Genomic DNA, 20,418 nt, shown 5'->3' on the forward strand with positions numbered 1-20,418 from the left:
CGTTGTATGCATTGCAAAAGCATATTACAATTACCCTTGTACATTGCAATGAATAATTTTTTCATCAGTGTGAATTATTCCCATATCCCTGCAAGTACTCAAGACGTTCATAAATCCTGACTTCTGGTCAGACATCACTTTTTGAAGTGAACCAAAATAGGACAACAATTTGGAGCAGCAAAAATCTAAGCTACTTTAAAAATTATTATTAATTTTAATTGGTTATATCTTCTCTGACTGAAATGCATCGCTTACATTCTACCACCTTACAAATTAGTTTATGATATCAAAAGCAATTATATTTAATGTATGTTAGGCATCCTTCAGCAGAAACTAAAAAAACTCCACCTCAAATCTCTGACTGACAGGATTTACTGCTTAAGAGCATGCAGTTTCTCTGTCCAGCACTGACAACAATGTATTTGCTTTCTAGGCTCTATCAGCACATACCATCCATCAGAGGCCTTGATGTGTTGTGGGTCTATCTGCAGCTCACTGTCTAATCAAATGAAAGAGACAGACCAGACAAAAGATTAAGAGGAAGTCTAGCATAAATGAGTGTCAGTCCAGTCTTTGATTAGGTAATGGCAATTATGATAATTACAGCAATCCAATACAGGAAAACATTCTAAAATTGCCAGCCTGTAGCAAAGTCTCGCACTTGCAAGTATCCACTTATGCAAAGCTTTGCCAGAACATTTTGAATACTAACCGTGTTCTTTCAGTTGTAAACAGCATAATTTGGCTTGATAATTTAATACAGTGATCTATTACATATATTAATATATAGGTGAATTTTTCTAAAATATAGTCATCATCTACAGTTATAAATCTCACTGGAATGCAAATAGAGCAAGCACTGAAGATTTAACCCAAATTCACACACAGTTTTAGGCAAAAACTATTATTTCTCACATACTGTTTTTCTGGATAGCGATTTCAATATTGAGACTTTTATGTTATATAAACAAAAGGCAAATATGATTTTTTTCTTGGTTTGTGTTCTCTATTATGTTCCCTGCTTTGCTAAAGAAATCAAGTTCAAAAAATTTGAAAAAAACAGGGGTGCCTGAAAAAAAGGTCAACTAAAAAAAGACACACTAACAATCACTGAATACTGACATTTAGAAGAACAGCAAAGGAGAATCATGCCAATTGAAATGGGGAGATATAGGCAAAGAAAATTAATCAAGACTGGGATACAGAAGAGACTATGTACAGAAGATAGCTAGTTGTCAAAAAGAAGGCAGTCCTGGCCTTCAAGGTCTTTCACAGATGTCTTTCATGGATGAAAGAGGTCTTTGCTGGAGAAAGAATTACAATCAAGGGAACAAGAATGAGGAAGACAACATCACACACAAAAAGAAATTTGCAATGTGTCCAGAGGTGGTAGCATTTCAGAGGCACTGACTGAGAAAATAACAGGTATCTTTCATGTTGTCATTGCTTACAGCCATCAGAAAAACACATTCCTCCCTGAGCAGTAAGTCTGCTATTTTATAGATTTGTGTCTTTTGTACCCTAATCATTCTTACCCTTCAGATTAACCTTACCTAAACCAGTGCTTCCAAATACACTCCAATAGGCATATGGCTCATTAATAAATAAAACTGTGAGTGGAATTAGTAAGGCCTCCAACCTTGAGGCTTTCTTAAGCTCTAAGAAAGACTGCAAAGCTTCATTTACATCCTTTCTTGATCAGATGGTCTGTAGTGGACACCTACCACACTCATAATAAGTAATTACATACTAATGTATCACATATGAATAATCAGATATATCATGTGTAAATAATTGATCTGGCCTCTTTCATATTCATTTAAACATCAGAATTTGTTTTGTCCTTTACTGTCTTTCTTACTGGTGAGAATAAAATTAAATATATTTTAATGAAAACATGCTACATTGAAAAAGAGCATGTCAAATTATTCTAGTTGGTGAGGTGGCATCCATGGTTGTTACATCTACCAGCCACTGATGCCATGGTTTAAAGATTCCTTTTTTTATACTGGGCTTTTATCCCACTGCCTTAATTCCTAAGTATCATCCTAAACCAGATACATTACTTTTCCTCAATTCCTTACTGCTTCTCAAAATTCTCACCATGAAAACAAGTGAGAGAATTCAGAACAATAATAAATTCTATTACAGAATTACATCACTATTAGAATATCACCTAAATATCAGAAACAGACATCTTCCAACACACCCTGCTTATACCAGAACAGATTAAAAAAGCACTTATGCAGAAACAAAGTACTTTACGAACCATTTTTTTTACTACTGAGTTATAAGCACTGCAAGTAAGGGTTCACTGAAAAAATTGAATGTTCTTTTGATTTAGTCTTCCCTTAGTTCCTCTGTCCCTACTTGACATCTCCCAAAAATACAACAGTATAAAGTAAAAACAATAGCAAGGAGTGCTGTACGTGGGTCACAAACAAATATGTAGCTTCCTGTACAGAGAAAAACTGAAGTGTTGAGCTTCTGAATACTTTCTGATTAAAAAAAAAAAAAAAAAAAACAAACAACCCAGAAGAATTAAAATTTAAAATTCAGAAGCCTTCCTAACAAAAGACAGCATCCAGAGTATCCTGCTTCAATTAAGAGTGAAGGCTCAAACAGAGCCTGAATCAGAGAAGCTGTTTAAAATCAGTGATCTAAACTATTGATACACAAACCTAAAAGGAGTGGGATGCAAAGATTTATTTCTATTTTTCTTTCTTAGACTTCAACAGACAACAAGTGGAGTGCAGAGTGCCAGTCCAGCATGTAGGAGTACTCCAAATTGTATAACAAATACTGTTAAGCCAGCTCATTCAGCATTAACGTGTGCATAGCAAGAGTGCCTCTCTGCTTGAAGCACACAGATGTAGAAAAGAGCTCGATCTCAAAGTTGATGAGATAAAAGCCAGAGATGTGACACATGACTTGAATTTCTGTTCTGTTCTTGTTACACCAGCTAATAATGCTGCTTGCTGCCAGGCTGTCGACTACAGTGCTTTAATTAAGACCTCCTTCAGAATGCAGGGGTCATACAAAATGAATGAAAACAGCATGCCAAATTCAGAGATGATGTACATTAGAGTAATTTACACTTCAATTAAACAGCACAATTTGCATAATAAGAGGCTGCAGTAAAGAGCTAGTAGCAGGGGTAGTAACCTAGATTTTACCTTAGGATTGTTTACACTTTTCTGCTCTGACCCCATCCTGTCATGTAGAAAGTATAGTGAATTATTCAAATAGCAACTTCTACTATCATCTCCCCTTACTAAACTAGGCTTTAGAAGCAATGTTTCTCTATAAGTGTCTAATAGAAATAGGAAATTTTTTTTGTTGATCAGTTTTGGCCATATCATACTAGAGAGGGACCTCAAAGTCCTTAACTAATAACTGTACCAAGAACAAAATAACCAGGACTATGAGGACATAAAATCAATGAGGCTCCAGCAGTAACAGAAAAACCAAAAGGCCACCAGCAGCCCTTCTAACCTTTAAAGGCATCATACCTAATTGTAGGGACTTACCTGTTGGAGAGATCAGCATTACCACCTTACAGTTTGTATAGGTTTAAAAATCTTGAATATACACTGAATGATGTAATTCAAAGCTTTATATCAAGCTACAGTAGTTAATGACCCAACCCAAAAATTATTTACAAGCTGAATATTTTATGTCATGTTTTCCGTCGGTCATGTAAGACTTCACAAAGGTCAGAAGAGAGTTGCATAGTTACACCTGGTTTTAGGCAGCTATTTAGCACATTATTTTTATCTAGGTTCCATCCAGTCTTGTCACTACACAGATACAATTACCTCATGTGTGTTCCTCCTTCCTTCTGCATATGTTCACCATGTTGTATCAACAGGAATTTACAGCAGTTGACACAACAACTTGCATGCAAGGAGATGCTTCAGAGCAGCACAAAGTGCATGTCATACAATAGTACACACAAGATACTCCAGAAAAGGATTAAGTCTTTGCAGCGAGCACTGGCCAATGGCACTGCTCTTTGGAGCCCCCACTGACCCTTGTTTTCAGACTTCAGGAGATGGTATCTTGCCAGACTGGCAATAGCATTACAGAATACAAGGGATTTGTTCACTTAGTTCAACACAAGGAATCCTTAATAATGCATTGAACACTGTTGCTTTTCCATTAAGTCAATCAAAATCTAATGATTTTAAATAGAGAAGAAACAGCAAAGTTACTGTAAAGTAATTCTGTCAGTAAACTTTCAAAAGGCCAAACAATTTTTGAACTAATAATTTAGTATTTTGAAAATGGGATTTAGGGGCCTTTTCAAAAACAACAGAAATTTTTTTAAGTACAAAATCAAAAAATCCCTTCATTTTTCAGTTAGCCAATGTTAGAGCACAAGTGTAAGGAGGAACTTCACCAATAAAGAAATAGTTTCATTTTCTCCATGTGGCAAATAACTAAAAGCAATTATAGAAAATATATTTAAATGGTAAAAGACAATGCCAATAAGAAGATTTTTCATTTATCTGTCTTTGGAAATCTTCCATGGAATGGCTGCGTTCACCAAGGGTAAGTGAGGAAAACAAGATTATTTTTAAAAGCCCCTCTCATCTATTATTCTCAAAACCTACTCTTTTTAATTTCAGCTCTCTTCCTGAAGGCTTTTTTATTAAAACTATTTTTAAATCTGCTTTGTACCTGAAGGGGAAACTCAAGTGAGTGATGTGCATTTTAAAGAGAAAAGTGGTTTGGCTTTTCCCTTAATCCTGACAACAATATAGTATTTCTTTATTTCTAACCATAATGATTTTTTGGTATGTCTTTTCCTTTATCTCTGACACTGGTCTTGCTGCACAGTGTGTTCTTAAAAGTAACTGATTTTCACTGTGAAAAAAAATGACAGTATTACATCTACAGTTAAAAGTCATGCAGCAAGTTTAAAAAAAATCAACATTCTTGGGAATAAAAGTGTAGAAGGAATTCTTCACTTTATATGAATGAAGATGCCTAGAATCCCTCCTCGTCCTCAAAAGACTTTTGTACGGAAAGTAATCTTTGGAAAGTACTTAATGTGTTTTTATTCCCAAAATTTTCTTTTCTCACTTCATATATAACAGGAACTACTGATGGTATAGGAAGCCTGATTGGTGTAACTGAGAGGATTTATAATTCCTCTGTCTTTATAACATCATTTTAGCATGTAAACATTTTCATTTACTACTCAGTATGTCAATATGAAGCCTCCTCCTTCACCTGCTGGAGCAGCTAAGAAATGTAAGACCTCAGTGTAATATTTTTTTGGCAGCCTCTCTGTTCTCCCCACATGCTGACCAGCACCCATGAAACAGCTTGTTATCCCTTGAGCAGGGAAAACCAGGAAGGGAATTACAGTCTGAAAACCAAGTTCACCTTTTCATCTGCTCTCAGAAGAGCAAAATGTAGACTGAGAAATTATAATTTATAGCATTTTATAGATAGTGATTGTCTAATTGTGTTTTTCCTAACATTTTTTTAGTTCTCTAAAACTTTAATATAACTTTTATGTACCCCTGATACATTTAAGGTACAAAAAGACGCTTTTTTCACTGTTATTTTTCTCCTATACCTTTTTTTCTCTTGCTGAGATTACATGACTAATAGTTAAGGGAATCCAGGATTCTCAAAACCTGGGTGGGATGTGCCAATTCTCTTAGTTTCCATTGCTAAAGACAAAAAGAGTATCTAAATCTAAAAAAAAGAGGTACAGATGAACAGAAAACATTCTTTAAGAAAACACCATACATGGCAAGATCATAAAGTCATGCACCTGCATCTCTGGGCATCCTGTTGTGTGTATTCCATACATGAACTGCCTTACCAAAAGCTCCCACTAAATAAGGACATTAAGTACTCAACTTCCTCAGCAGTACAGTGGACTACTGACCTGTGCAAGGATTACTGTTCCTCTACCATCGTTTTCAAATGGAAAAGGTAAAATTTCCTTTCCCTTTTCAAACTTTCCTTTCCTCGTCACACAATCTTCTCTAAGGACATCAGAAAAATTGGGAATGTTTTTACAAGTGTATGGCCTTTCCCACTCCTGAAGACTTGAAAGAGATTGTGTTTGACTGGAAAACCTTATTTTGTTTCATTTGCTTGTGTCACACTTCTGCCCGTGACAAGTAGTGAGGTTTCAAAATGGCACCGAGTTTAACTGCGCAAGTCGAATGACAATTTTTCATAGGAACTAACCCCTACTTTAGCAGCTCAGAAACTTTCTTACACTTTTTTTTATATCCAAAATATCATGGAAGAAAGGGAAATCCATGGAGTAATCCAAGATAAAAAACATACAATGTCCAGTAAAACACAGATGAGTAGACTAAAATATCTTCTCAATTTCTTAAACAAAATTGTTAATAGGACTAAAAAAAGATACTGTTTTCCATTTTTAAATGGACGTTTTCATGGGGAATTTTTTTTCAAGCCTGGAATGCAGAATTTCTTGTTCCTTCATTACAGCAGTTGTCTATCACACTATGTCCCAAATCCACATCTGTGCCTTTTCCACTCCTTGAACACCTTAGTGATCTCTTCTTTTTTGGAAGTCAAAGTTCAATGAAAGCCACTATCCATTAAGCCTTTTGTTCCCATAGATACTGCTTTTGAAAATTTTGACCAACAGATCATTCAGTCAAATGAATTCACCTGAAAATTACCTTTTTCTGCCAGTATCTCAACAGGAGAACACTCTCAGCATCATTAGGTGTTTTTCAGATAGCCAAGAGGGTAGAAATATTGTCATTGATGTTAAAATCTTTAAACTTACTCTTCTTATTATGCCTAATTTAAAGAATTCAATACTGTATATTTATTAAAATTAAACTTGGTTTTATGATTTTCATTCTTCCTTTGTCATTTGACTCTCAGAGAGGACAATTGCAATTAAATCATGCAATTAAATCAGCAGACTCCAAGCTCTCAAGATACTCAACTTGTAGCACAGCAGATGAAAGAAGAGACATTCAGCATCCATAAGGGCAGGAAGAAAAAGATCCAGTATTAAAAAAAAAAAAGTAAGTCAAAAGTCAGTGCTTCTTTCTTTTAGTTATCATTCTTGCAAGCATGAACAATAAAATGATATTAATTCTCTGAAGATGCCTATTTTCCAAATAACTTGTAGCCAAAAATTCTGGTGAAAAATTTTAGCAGGAAAAGAGAGATACAATTAACTGGAAAACTGTAGCTTAATTAAGAAAAAAGCAAGCAATTCTGTTAACACATAGTTCTTTTAAGATACTCCCAATGCTACATTTATGAAGTAAATGAGCTGCTAGACAATTACAGGGGGAGAATAGTACAATTATCACAGACATAACTTGGGTAGATGGCCTACAATTTTTGACTATGTTAGATAGCATTAGTGAAAGAATAAATCACAAATGAACTGACATTAAGGGTGAAATGCAGTAATTCGAGAGTAGCTTTAGACCTTTCCCAGAAAACACTTAAATGGGCAGAATTCGTAACAACTTCAATTACCAGTTCTAGCAATATTCTGTCTTGTATTTACTTTTCTCTCTTCTCTCTGCAGAAAACCACGTTTCACACAGCTACAGAGGAAAATTAGCAGGTCCTTTTCCTTCTGAGAAAAATTGCTTACAACGTGTATTTAGTGACTTAGTATGTATTTTTAGACAAAGCTTTCGAAAAGGCTACAGTGTCACAAAGAAATGCTTCAAATGAAAAGCCAGTGCCCAACTAGCAAACTGTGCTGAAGCACAGCTGCATTTTCTAGAAGTCAGTCCTGCACCTAAAGGGCAGTTTCTTATGCAGAGTAAATCCAAGCAGTCCTTATCACAATGGTGGCACAGCATTTTACACAGGCTGAAAATCTCATGCTGCTTTTGTCAAAAAATGTACAGAATAAATTCATATTTTTAACGTATCTTTAGTCAAGATTAAACTATGGCAATTTTCAAAGCACCCTTGAAAACATCCAAAATAAATGTTAAGATATGTAAAATAAAACACATAGCAGGAAAAATAGGTGACCTTTGTATTCTTCTCCTCCCTTCTCCTAACTCACAGGGTGTGATTCATTAACAAAGCCAAGAAGGTACATATTTTTCAGTACTAGTAATGCTGGACATCCGTAAATATTCTTTTAATGGAAGTACATTTAAAGGGCAAGAAAATTCTTCCAGAAATGTGCTTACCTCTTCCAGAGCAAGGTAAATTAGAATTTCCTTGGCATTTCTTAGCACTTTCTTCAACTGACATTGGACACGAACGTGGATGTTCACACTTTTTCCCAGTCCATCCTTCTTTACAGTCACATCTTCCACAATTACACTGTCCATGACCTTTCCAATGAATACAATTCAAGATTAACCTCCATTCTGATGAGGTATAAAAAACTCATAATTGGATGAACTTTATCAAAGTTGGGGCTTCATTCAGTAATTAGACTGACAAAAAATACAGCCAATTCACTATATCTACTTTTGTTTCTGAAAATAGCACTAGTCTACCATTCCATTTGAGCCATATTCCCTTTTCTGTTTTTTTTCCTTAAGGGATGTTTTGCCACTTAGCATGTGATCTAATGCAAAGGATGGAACAAGGATTAAAAATATACATTTCAACACTGTTTCGAAAAGTGGAATGTCATAAGGCAGTATTTCATTTGTGTTCTTTTTCTACCATAGTTGCAGCATATTCTCTCAGAAATATATCAATACCATCCTTTATCTACTTGCAATCAACATGATCCCCTAGAGAAATGTCACATCAATGTCAAGCCTCAAACCAGTGCCTTCTACTACAGTGATATACAAATAATAAAATATTGAAATATTGGACATAATCAATTCTCATTTCAGTAGGACAGTTGGATATGGTTTTTGGTTGCATGTTTTGGACTCTTCCCTGCATGTACATTTCCTCTATATGAATGCAAACATATTCAATTTTTCTTGAGTTTTTCTCCAGAAAAACTAAGAAAATAAAAGATCATTGTCCTTTTCCCTCTTTATGCTCTTTGTGTAAAGCAGTGACATTCTGGCAATACAAAATGTTCCTTGCACTGAGAAAAGCTTGAGAATCAGCAAAACAACATTCCTTGCCACAAAATCGAACGTTTATTTCCACGAGCTTGGACAGCCGATTAAATCTCTCACAATTTTCACACAGTCATCATTCATTGGACACAGGGCCAAAGCATTGCTCCAATGTCCATTTCTCTATCCATACTCTTCTTGAAAACCATAGTTACAGACATTTTATCTCTTTCTAACCATACTTGCATTTTAAGACTGATTTATAAAACATATTATTTTGTCAGTTCACAAGGATAAAACAGGAGGAAGAAAGCATTCCAGGAGCCATCAGAGTACTCCCCAGAATATGTTTAATTAATTTCCCAAAACAACTTTTCTTTACATCAGTTATTTGGTTTTTTTTGAAAATCATAACAAGCTTCCTCTTGTTTAGAGGGTGAGTTTAGATTAGATTATTAGGAAAAAATTCTTTGCTGTGGGGGTGGTGAGGCTCTGAAAAAAGTTGCCTAGAGAAGCTGTGGATGCCCCATCCCTGGAAGTATTCAAGGGAAGCCTGGATGGGGATTTGAGCAAGCCAGTCTAGTGGAAGGTGTCCCTGGCCATAGCAGGGGTTGGAACAAGATGATTTTTAAGATTCCTTCCAACACAAACCATTCTGTGATCCCATGATTCTGTCCTTTGCTTTCATGTGTCCCTGCTGACAGGTTGTGAATTGTATTTATGTTCCTGACCCAGATAGATACTTATGAGAGGATTATGTGCTTTCATACAATAGTTTCTTTGCTAGAGCCACAGCAAAGGAACTAATGAAATACATGAACATACGAATTTTCTTATGGAAGCATGTTTTCTTTCTGTGTCAAGTCACGAAAGGTAATATCTCTTTAAATGAAGATAATCACTTTAATGTTGAGAAGATTTCTGAAATACAGTTTTCAGAATTCAGTAACATTCTGAATAGCACTTCAGGTGTTAAAAGAAGGATCCAGTTGACAATATGATGTACTGTGAAATAACAGTCACCTCAAGCCATATGAAGCTTCTGCAGGGAGCTGCCCTTGTGTGATGTCAAACTCTCACATCAGGGCTGTCAACCCCTGTAATTTGTATTTTATTAAATGAAAATAGAATTTCATTCAGTTACAGTTAAACTCTTTACATGAAAACGTGATTTCCTATAATTTCTACATGCTACTCAGGACAAAGTGGTTTCTTGTCTCTACCTATTAGGTAGACAGAACAAGACAAGAAAATTTTGTATCATTTCTGTTTGATGAAGGTTTTAAGAGAGATGGATTATTTTCCCTAATCTAACAAATCATTATTGGATTCATTCCAAATCAATTTACAAATAATTGTGAGAAACAATGAAGATATTTTGCAGACACACCTAAAGGGTGCACACTTAGTGAAATAAGTAAATTGTTTTCATAAGCAATTAAAAAACCTGTCCCACTACAATTCCTCTATTAAACCTTTGATTTAATTGCAGATTCTGCCTGTCTACCACAATAAACCAAAATTAAAACTTATGCATAATTTCTATTTCTGAAACAGGACTAAACAGCAGGACTAGAAGACATTGTTCACACTGCTGCATGTGCAAATGGATTTTTTTGCACAATTTATTTTAGGAATGTATACTTGGACGGCCAGCTAAGACTAAATTAGGCTTTTCTAAAACATAATGGAAAGGGAATGGATAAAAATAATTAGTACTAAAATTTTTGACGAGTTGACAGAAAAATAAAGCTATACTTCAACTTGATTTTTAGTCACATTAAGCAAACCATATGTATCCCTCCTTTTATACCTAAGTTTTCCTCATTTACAGTTATGTCTGTGTAATAAAGAACAATGTACCAGTCCTTAATCTGATGTCAAACGGCAGTATCTTCTCCCAAGACCCTTTGTAACTGTCTGTACTTTCTTATCCTCTGCTTTCTTAAAACCATTACCATCCTGGGCAGCAGCAGCTGCAAAGGCAATAACGTCCAGGAAAGGGGGAGTTCAAACATCACTATTTCAGTTCTACAGCATTAGTTTTAAGTGCCACAGGCTTGCTTTAATCTAATTAGCTTTAAAACTCCTGTGTTCGCCCTTAACTAGAGAATGCATTTACCTTGTTGATTCAAAGCTTTGTATTCCTTAGCTGATGCTGATATTTTGATCGGTGCCTGAGTGCTAAAACTGACAGCAACACAGTGATACATTCAAAAACTGACAACAAAGTCAATCTTCCTGCTGCTCTCATGACTGCACACAGTTCTACATCATTCCAGCTCATTCATTAAATAAATCTATATAATATCTGCAAGTGGCTGAATAGTAACTAGTAAATTGAGTCACTGAAGGTTTTCAGTAAAGCTTTTTTCCCCCTCATTTTATTGGCTAGCAGTTCCTGAATATGTATTTAAAAAAAAAACAAACACAACAGTTGCAAAACTTTTCACTTTTTAAACAGGCAAAGAAAAGGCTGAAAACTTTATATATCATGTTGGTTTCAGCTTTCTTTCTCTATTACAGACAACTCCTATGATCTTTCTATGTGACGTCTCTCACTCTAGGAATAGGATGAAAATATACCACATCATTATTGTCCTTGATGTGACTGCATTCTTCCTATTATTAATTAGGCCAGACCAGATTTCTACAGGATCCATTCAAGCTGACAACCTCTAATCTGTAAAGTCCCTTTGAAACCGCGTTCATTTGCTTTTGCAGAGTTCCTGTGTGTACAAACTGCATGCTGTGTATTGATCAAAGTCCTTCTCTCCTGCATAGTATTAGCATCTTTATTAGTATCCCCATAAAATTGCATGCAAGGTCTCTCTCAGAATCTCAGCTTTTGATAGCTGATGCATGGAACATCTAAATTGCAAACCAGGGATGGATGGAGGGAGGGACGGAAACTGTTTTGAATATAATGTTCTGAAGTACAAGTAGAAGAAAAAGGAAGATGGATGTGTCTACGATGTACAGTCTGGGCTACAGCTTCAGATGTGCAGCTGGGCCACATATTCATATTTTTCAAGTATTGATGCTCTACTTGTTCTCATGTTAATTTGAATTCTCAAGGTACCGTTTCTCATTGACTAATTTTTTATTTTTCCTTGAATTTCTTCTTCTTGATTATCATCTCCCTGACATATAAAATGAAATAACAAACACAATTTGATCTAATGAACTTTCAAAATCAAATTTCCCCAAGAAAGGACAGATCTATACTTAAAATTTTCAACTATTATCCAATTCATGCTATGTTACACTGATCGCAAGAGTATTAGAAAGGAGATGGGCACCTAAAAGAATTTAATATTTACAGGATTTTGTTAAACAGCATGGAAAAAAACCCCAGAATTATGTCTTTTAATTTAAAAAGCCTCCTTCAAGCTCCCTCCTGCCCCTCAAGATGGGTAAATTTTAAGATAGGAAAATGAGAACTGGAGCACTAGGAAAGAGGAAGATCAAACCAGTTGGAAGGTTTTTTATGAAACTACACATAAGTCCCCTTTATACACAAACCTTACCTGAACAGAAGTCATCAGAGTATCTATCATACACTGCTTTGCAGTTTCTTTCATCACACTCGCAAGTATCTCCGTGAATATCTCCCCAGTCACCAGTTGGGTCAACATCATGGCATGTACACTCCCCACATACACATGTGCCTAAAAATGAAAAAAAAAAAAAAAAAAAAGACACAGAGATAGAAGATTAACTTTGCAATTTAGAGTAATAGCACTCTGATTACAGGAATTTGCACTTGTGAATTTTCAGCTCTCACAGGAATGCAGTTTCAAAGCTGCAAGTGATAATCATGACGTTGTGCATATCTTCTATGATTTGAAACCTTCTATGATTATTTAGTAGCAATACTTCATATAAACAAATTGGCTTCCTTTTCATGTTTCTTTTTGCTACTGAGCCTTGTTAGGAGTCAACAAAAAAATGTCGCTCACAGAAGAGTTGTACATCTTTGACATCAACAGTAATTTGCCCTGTCAGTAATGACAATGAAAATCAATTCTGTTTAAATGACTTGGGCTTGGGCACAGGGGATAATTAATGGTTGTTAAAGGATAAACATTTAAACTACAAGAGAATCCAAACTAGCACAGCTGAAAATGTCTAGGAGGTCATTCTTTACCTATGAAGAACAGCAGCACAGATCTACATGAAAGGATACTTTTCCACTTTTCTCAAGTCAATATTCAGGGCCACACCCTGTTGCTTACAATAAGAAGAAAAATGAATACGACAGAAATACAAATTTGCATATTTTACTAATATGAAGAGAATATGCATCCTACTTATTTGGGAAAATCTGAAAAAAAAAGCCCAACCAAACAAAAAAGGATATTTTCTTTATTCAGAAATGCAAATATGCTTCAGGGCAACACACTCACTACTTTTTTTGAGATGCCAATAGGCTTGTAGAAGCAGCCTGACCTTACTGATGCATGCAGTTCATTTCTTGCAGAGTGACTTCACCTTCTGCTACTCTGCCTACACCACTGTCATCTTATTTATGCTACTCTAAACAATATAATGCATTTGAGGACAACAGGACAGGATGACTAAACAGTACACATAGATAGGGGCACATTGTCTGAAAAAAGGAGAAGGTCTACACAATCCAGCATGCGTGACATGAAGCAGGAAGGGCTACTGCCCTGTTTAGTGCTAAAAACCCTGAGAGAGCCCTCAAGAAATTTGTGCCTAATTTTTTACACTTTAACAATTCAGTGATATTACTGAAGAAGAAGAAAAACATCCAACCAACCAACCAACCAACCAACCAACCAACCAACCAACAAAAAGAGGAAGTGCCTCTGAAGAGTGATTAATCCTCCCAGTAACAACTTCAAAGTTAATTTGGATGAGCTGTCCTGAATGTCAGAATGCAGAACATGATCTCACCAAAGTTTAAGATCTAAATTTTCACATGTGGTCTAAGATGGTTGACTAGATAGTGCAGGGGAAAAATAAGAACAATTTATCCAACTGAGCACTGAAAGAGGGTGGGCAGCAAGGTTAGCCTTGATACTTGATTTTAAAAGGCTCAAGACTGACAAGATGAACTGCACTTATATCACAAGATGTATAAACACAGAACACTCAGTAATTAAGACAAAATGGAGCAGAAATACTTTCTTGGAAAGCAACTTCATGTTGTCAGAAGCCTACATAATTCTTATGAAGATAAAATCACAAATACATGAAAGGCTAAAGACAGGGAAGTATCACACAAATGTGTACCTTTGTACAGGAGGTTGGAGCTACTCAGAACATCAGCTATGCTATTCACACAATTTCTCCCATTGCAATGCCAGCTTTAAGAAATCATCACACATTAAAATTTCAAATTTGATTAAAAGCTTGCTTTGATGAGAAATTCTTTGCCGAGAAATTACTTTCTCAGTGCAAAGAAAGCATCTGATATGAAAACACTTTGATATCTATTATTTCCAGTACTACACAAAAATTTTATGCTAAAGTCCCGAGACTAAATGAGCCTACATGATCTCTGTATTTGAGCCAAGCTTTCAATTTCCTCCCAATTACGAGAAGAGAGTTTTCTAAATGCTCTCAGGATGATTAGATGTTCACAGTACAGCAGGTTTTGTCAGTAGAGATGTTTTTAAGAGAGGTATCTATGTGACTCTCGCTTATGTGCTACTATAATTATTCTGGCCTATTGTCAAAAAAAACCCAGTATTTTTTTAACTCCTTGTTCAATGAAGCCGAACACAGCAGCTAGTGAAAAGCAACCTTATTTTGTGGGTGCTTCTTTCTTTTCTTTTTTTTCCCCCCAAGAAAGGCAAAATTAGACAGACATATAAGGTAAAATATAAATTCCAGAACTTTCAGCAAATAAAACCTCATATAGTTAGAAAAACTGTATGAAGTCTACCTTTCCAACTCTATACATTCCACAGCATTGTTACTGAACACTTCACAGGTGTTTTTTTTCAGGTTGTAGTGGAAATTAAATGTTTTGTGTATTCATTTTCCCCGTTCAACTGTGGGTCCTAAGTCTTCTTTAAGAGGGAGTTGATGTACAGTTCTGTGACCTTACAGCACCAGTTCATTCAAAGTCAAAAATCTGGTAATATTTCATTTTGCAAGGTAGGTATTTCACCAAAACACAGATGTACTAAATGACAAATTATCCTGCTCAGTCTTACTACAAAAATTAAGAATGTGAACCACTTGGGTTTGCTTAATCAAGAAGTGGATGTGGATTTGTGTAAGTTTATACCAAAACACAGATATCTACCCACCTGGAAGTATATATCCAGACCCGAAATAGGTGAGAACAATGAGAAACTCTTAGCAAACACAATCTATATCCTACTGTGGAGAATGCATAGAGTAAAATAAAAGCCAACTATATAAATATGTGTAGAAGTTCCATGCAAATGACACACCTCTGTTGCTGCAGATTTTCCCATCTGGAGATGTGCATCTTTTCTTGATCTCCCAGGGGGTGATGTCACACTGGAATTCACATTTATCTCCATGCCAACCAGCCTCACAGTAACAGTTTCCACAGTAACACTTTCCATGGCCTTAAGCCAAAACAAATTTTGTACAGTGAGAAAGAGGCAAGTTTTTAAAAGCCATTAACAATTTAACTGTTTTGATCTTTTCTCTTAAAAACTTTTAGTGCTGTACTCAGAATAGAAACAACTTATAGACCATGTAGGACGACATAAAATAAGACAAAGGATATCTGAACTATACTTTTCCTTTAATCACAGATTAAATGTAATCAATAAATGCTAATTGACATCATTATTTTATCTTTTTAAACTTTTTTTTTTTTTTTTTTTTTACTTTATAGGTAAACTTTGAAGACTGTAATAAAATTTAAGCACAGTTTTACACATTAAGGCAGGACACATACTTGGCATGTCTAAGAACACATTGTGTGTTTCTGACTCCTCAGATAGTTGCAGTAAAGTGATCTTGATTTGATTATACACAGACTATGTTGTATATGGCTTCCCTTCTTACCGGTCAAGAAGATTTTAGAACATGGCTAAAACAGTTCATTAAAGAGAATTATTTTCCAAACAAATCTTCCAGATGTTCATTCAACAGAACATACAATCCCAAAAAGATGGTTGCATGATCTGAGCCTGGATGAAACCAGCTCTGGAACATTTTTATCTGCTAAGGTACCTGTGCCATGTGCTTCATGGCACAAAGCTATTAAATTAAGTAGCTTCAATTCTTACTAATCTTAGAGCCCAAAGTTAATTCTTTAATAGAAGGATCGAGTCAGGATCTTGTTCTTTCTTGCTTTGAATTTAGTAGATCTGGTCACCTCTATCACAATCTGGTCAATTTATATCCTCAATTATCAAGACTAAAAATTTTTCCTGTTTTTACAGCTACACATGGAATTTTCGTTACAATTGTTTGGTTAAATGTCAAAAACCAATTAGATAATTAAACAACAAAGACAATCTAAAATAATTCTTATTACTAAAAGGTTGAACATTAACAGTGGACAGCAAATAAAAGGAAAAATACTAAAGGAGTGTAATAATTTGATCTGGAGGCAATTTTCACAGATTAAAACATCAGTACTTCATTCTTCACTCATACTTTTATACTCCTCAAATAAATATGAATTAAACAATAAAATTTGCCACTACCTCTTGTTGACAGAAGGAAAAACCACTCCCTTAGAGTAAAAAGCCTTAGTTTAAAAAAAAGATCAGGACCAGAATTTAATTTGCTAGAATATATGATACTTTTAAAAAAATAAGCTGCATCTTGATTCCAAAGTTTATGTAACCTCAAATAAAAAGTGACAGTCAAGTGACTGATAAAAATCCAACTGAAGATGGAAAAGCTTAACACATCTTTGCAACTTTGCCCTACCTAACAACTGATTTGCTAAAAAAATGCAGTGCCCTTGTGCAAACATTAAAAGGCATATCAGCTATATCTCAGCACAACATTGTATGCTTTTCCAGGATAAAATCCCAGCTCACAGTTGAGGAAATGATGTGCCTTTGACCTTAAGTTCATGGGCTGTCATACACATTTTTTCTGCATAAGGCCTGGTTCAACGCATGAATTTGTAATGTAGATACTTTTTAGAAAGTAAAACAACATATAACACTCATAAGTTGTGTGCATAAACTTTTCAGCTTACAACAACCTAGCCAAGTCAAGCAAAACATTAGTTTATAACTTATACCTTACTTTAGAAGACTCCAAAAAAGGTAGCATGGCTTTAATACTGATCAATCACGGACTTCAGAGACTTCAATCTACCAACACTTTCTGTCCCTTTATATCCCTTTGAATCCTCCATACATATAAGAATAGTTTTATACATAGATGCTTTTGGTCTTTTTGGGAACACAGCATGAGTGGAGGAGACAACAGGAAATAAAAGCTAAGAAAAACCTAACAATATAAACCAGAAACAAAACAGGTGTGGAGAAAAAAACCAGACAAAAACACCAGTAGGAGAATTTGCTGGAACTAAATGAATGGCAATTTTTTTATCATATTTGGTGCCATATCCAATGGTTAGAGGCAAATATAAATGCAATCACTGGCACATAAAAATTGTTGCACTCCATTCATTTTATTTTAGGCAATTACTGGAAATATTATGCCCTGCTCCTGAATCTGGACTTCAGAGGACCTTTCTGTATACCCTCATCTAAAATACCTACTTAATCCTAGGACTTAAAAAAATAGTTCTTTTTGCCTTCAAAGGCACTTAAATAAATAGAATTTATTTTGCTGTCTGTGTAAGGAAAAGACAGAGGAAGCTATTTTACACAAGTACTCTCTCTCTTTATACACACACTACTTTATACACACACTAGGAAGCTCTACCACCAGATATGAACAGTCTCGGAGCAGACTGGAACACTCTTGGGTGCGTATGGACACAATCTTCACGTGTGTAGCTTGAACAAAGTTTGTAGCACCTTCCAGCTCAAGGACAAGCCTCCTTCGTAATATAGGCAACAGCATTTATAATGCCATAAATGGTGTGTGTTAAACAATATTTAACTGCCAGGTTCCTGCCTTATAATGACATGAAAGAACAGTTTGAATTTCAGTTGCTTTTCTATCTATCAGCAGAGTTCATTCAATCTTATTTTCTTGCCTTTCCTGTCGCAGCTGATTTTTTTCCTTATTCATTCCTTTCTCTTGTTATCTTCTTGCTTCTGAGTTATCATCCTACATTTATTCTTGATATTTTAAATTTTTGTTTCCTTGACAAAATTCCTAATAATCTATTTTCTGGTTTTGGTTTGGGTTGTTTTTTTTTTTGTATGTTGTCCATTCTGCTCTCTCTCATCTGTGCCACAATGTACTCACATTCCTCATATATTCTACTCAAGAAAGACACACTAAGCTATGAATTACCTTAGTGAATTATCCTGTACAATCCTCCTTGCAGCTCTTCCAAAAAGAGCAGAGTGTCACAGGATTTATTCGTTCTTTAACCTTATGCTTAATTCATTTTTGCATCTGAAATTTCCCCTTACAATTTGCAATCTAAAGTCTTGCAAATAGTTACTTTTAAGCTGTACATTTAGCAAAGATATTTTACAGAACCACACAATTAAATAACAGCCTGTATTAATCTTCATCATTTTTCTTGCACTCATTAATATACATACCTGTACAAATCTCTCCTGTTTCATCATCAATGCATTCTCTGTCATCACATTCACAAAATTTGCCATACACCAGTCCATTTCCTTCTGAGTTTGCACATTTGCACCTGCCACACTGACATGTGCCTGTAAACATTTGAGAGATTACTCAGTGACTGCAGATTATAGGAAGAGTTTCATTAATCTGTCCAAGATGGTACATATTTTACTTCTGAGAAGGCTGAAATCTAAAGATCATCCACCCAAATAAAGACAGACACAGAAATTATCTATATCAACAAAAAGCCTAATCTTAGCTGTACAGAGATAGAGCATTCAAGTGCCTTGGAAGTGTAAAGCTTCTTTTTTTCACAACATAAACCACAAAAGAAAGCATTCTGACATAATGAAAAGCCAGCACACTCAGGAAATGCATAGAGTGCAAATGGATTTGTAAACCAATCTCTCTTCTATCACCTCTCATCTGGTCACACATTTGCTCCTTGGTGTTATGAGGAGGGTTGCCCCTCAGCTCTGTGGCTGCCTCCCTCCATGACTTGCCCTCCTGAATAGGAAAAAATTGTTTTATTGCTCCCTGGGAAAGAAGAATCCCCCCTTTTTCCTCAGAGGGTCTATCTGACCTCAGGCCATAAATAAACATATGAATGAGTTCCACAGTCCAAAAAAAATCACAAATGCATTAAAATGACATTAGAAACAGAAGTATTACTATGCCATTCATATAAGAAACCCCTTTTCCCTACCTCTGTCTCTACCTTTATTAAAATTGAAAGGGTAGGAACTTTGTGCAGTATGCCATTACTGGGGCCTTGTGGTCAACTAGTAGAGATTTTTTAAAAATTCACTTCACAACATTCATACTCTTCACATGACTTCCATATGTATTTTAGAAAACGTGGTTATTGGCACCAAAGAAGTTCTCCAAAATATAAGTTTTATGCTGATATTACACAAGATTGCAGAAATCAGTTGATGTTTTACCCTTACAAGTATAGCACAACTTTTAATAAATATCACAGTAATCCAAAGAAGAGCAGTATTGGGCTCTGTGACAGACATGGCCATTCCAATAGAGTAAATTTTTAAAACGTTTGCAGGAGCTAATATAGTAAGGTAATACAACTGATAATACAACATAAGTAACCTACAGAGCTACAATTATTTTCAACAATTGCTTGGTAAACAAATACAAATGCAATTTTTGAGAAAACAGTCATGATTACAGACAATTCCTGAACAAGAAAGAAGATAAAACAGAAAATTGATTCCTATATTGGGTATCTAAACAGGTCAGAGAGACTCTGTATCATAAAAATGTTCATTCCTTCTGTTGCCAAAAGCAGATATTGCTCACATAGACAACTCAGTTTAGGCAGATGCCCTAGTTGCTCTGACAAATGATAAGGAACAGAGTCAGAAAAGTGAAATTTTAAGTGGATCTTGATTGATTACCAAAAAAAAAAAATTACAATAAATGATTATTTGTGTGACACCAGAGCACTGATTTTTAACAGCTCATGTCATCCCTTCCTATCTTTTATTGGCAATTACACAACAGAGCTCAGACCCTAATGACAGCACTAGTAGCAAATCAAAAAGCAATCTCACCAAGACAAAATACATATGGCTACAGCCCATCAAAGTTACCCCAAACTCCTTAGTCAGTCTCATTGGAATTCCTGTCCTGTTTAATGCAAAAGCATTTATTCTTTTCATGATGCCAC

The 20,418-nt window shown here is 35.3% G+C and overlaps 1 protein-coding gene across 1 annotated transcript in view; it reads right to left on the reverse strand.

The window, feature by feature from the left end:
- ITGBL1 (integrin subunit beta like 1) overlaps positions 1-20,418 on the reverse strand; it is a 127,915-nt gene that overhangs the window by 51,085 nt on the left and 56,412 nt on the right. The window contains exons 4-7 of the mRNA XM_069007705.1: positions 18,698-18,820; positions 15,461-15,601; positions 12,557-12,697; positions 8,184-8,330 (exon numbers count right to left, since the gene is read on the reverse strand). Of these exons, the coding sequence (XP_068863806.1) occupies positions 8,184-8,330; positions 12,557-12,697; positions 15,461-15,601; positions 18,698-18,820 (552 nt within the window). The remainder of the gene's footprint in view (positions 1-8,183; positions 8,331-12,556; positions 12,698-15,460; positions 15,602-18,697; positions 18,821-20,418) is intronic.

The sequence above is a fragment of the Aphelocoma coerulescens genome, chromosome 1, assembly GCF_041296385.1.
Source record: "Aphelocoma coerulescens isolate FSJ_1873_10779 chromosome 1, UR_Acoe_1.0, whole genome shotgun sequence".
In the NCBI taxonomy this organism is placed as follows: Eukaryota; Metazoa; Chordata; class Aves; order Passeriformes; family Corvidae; genus Aphelocoma; species Aphelocoma coerulescens.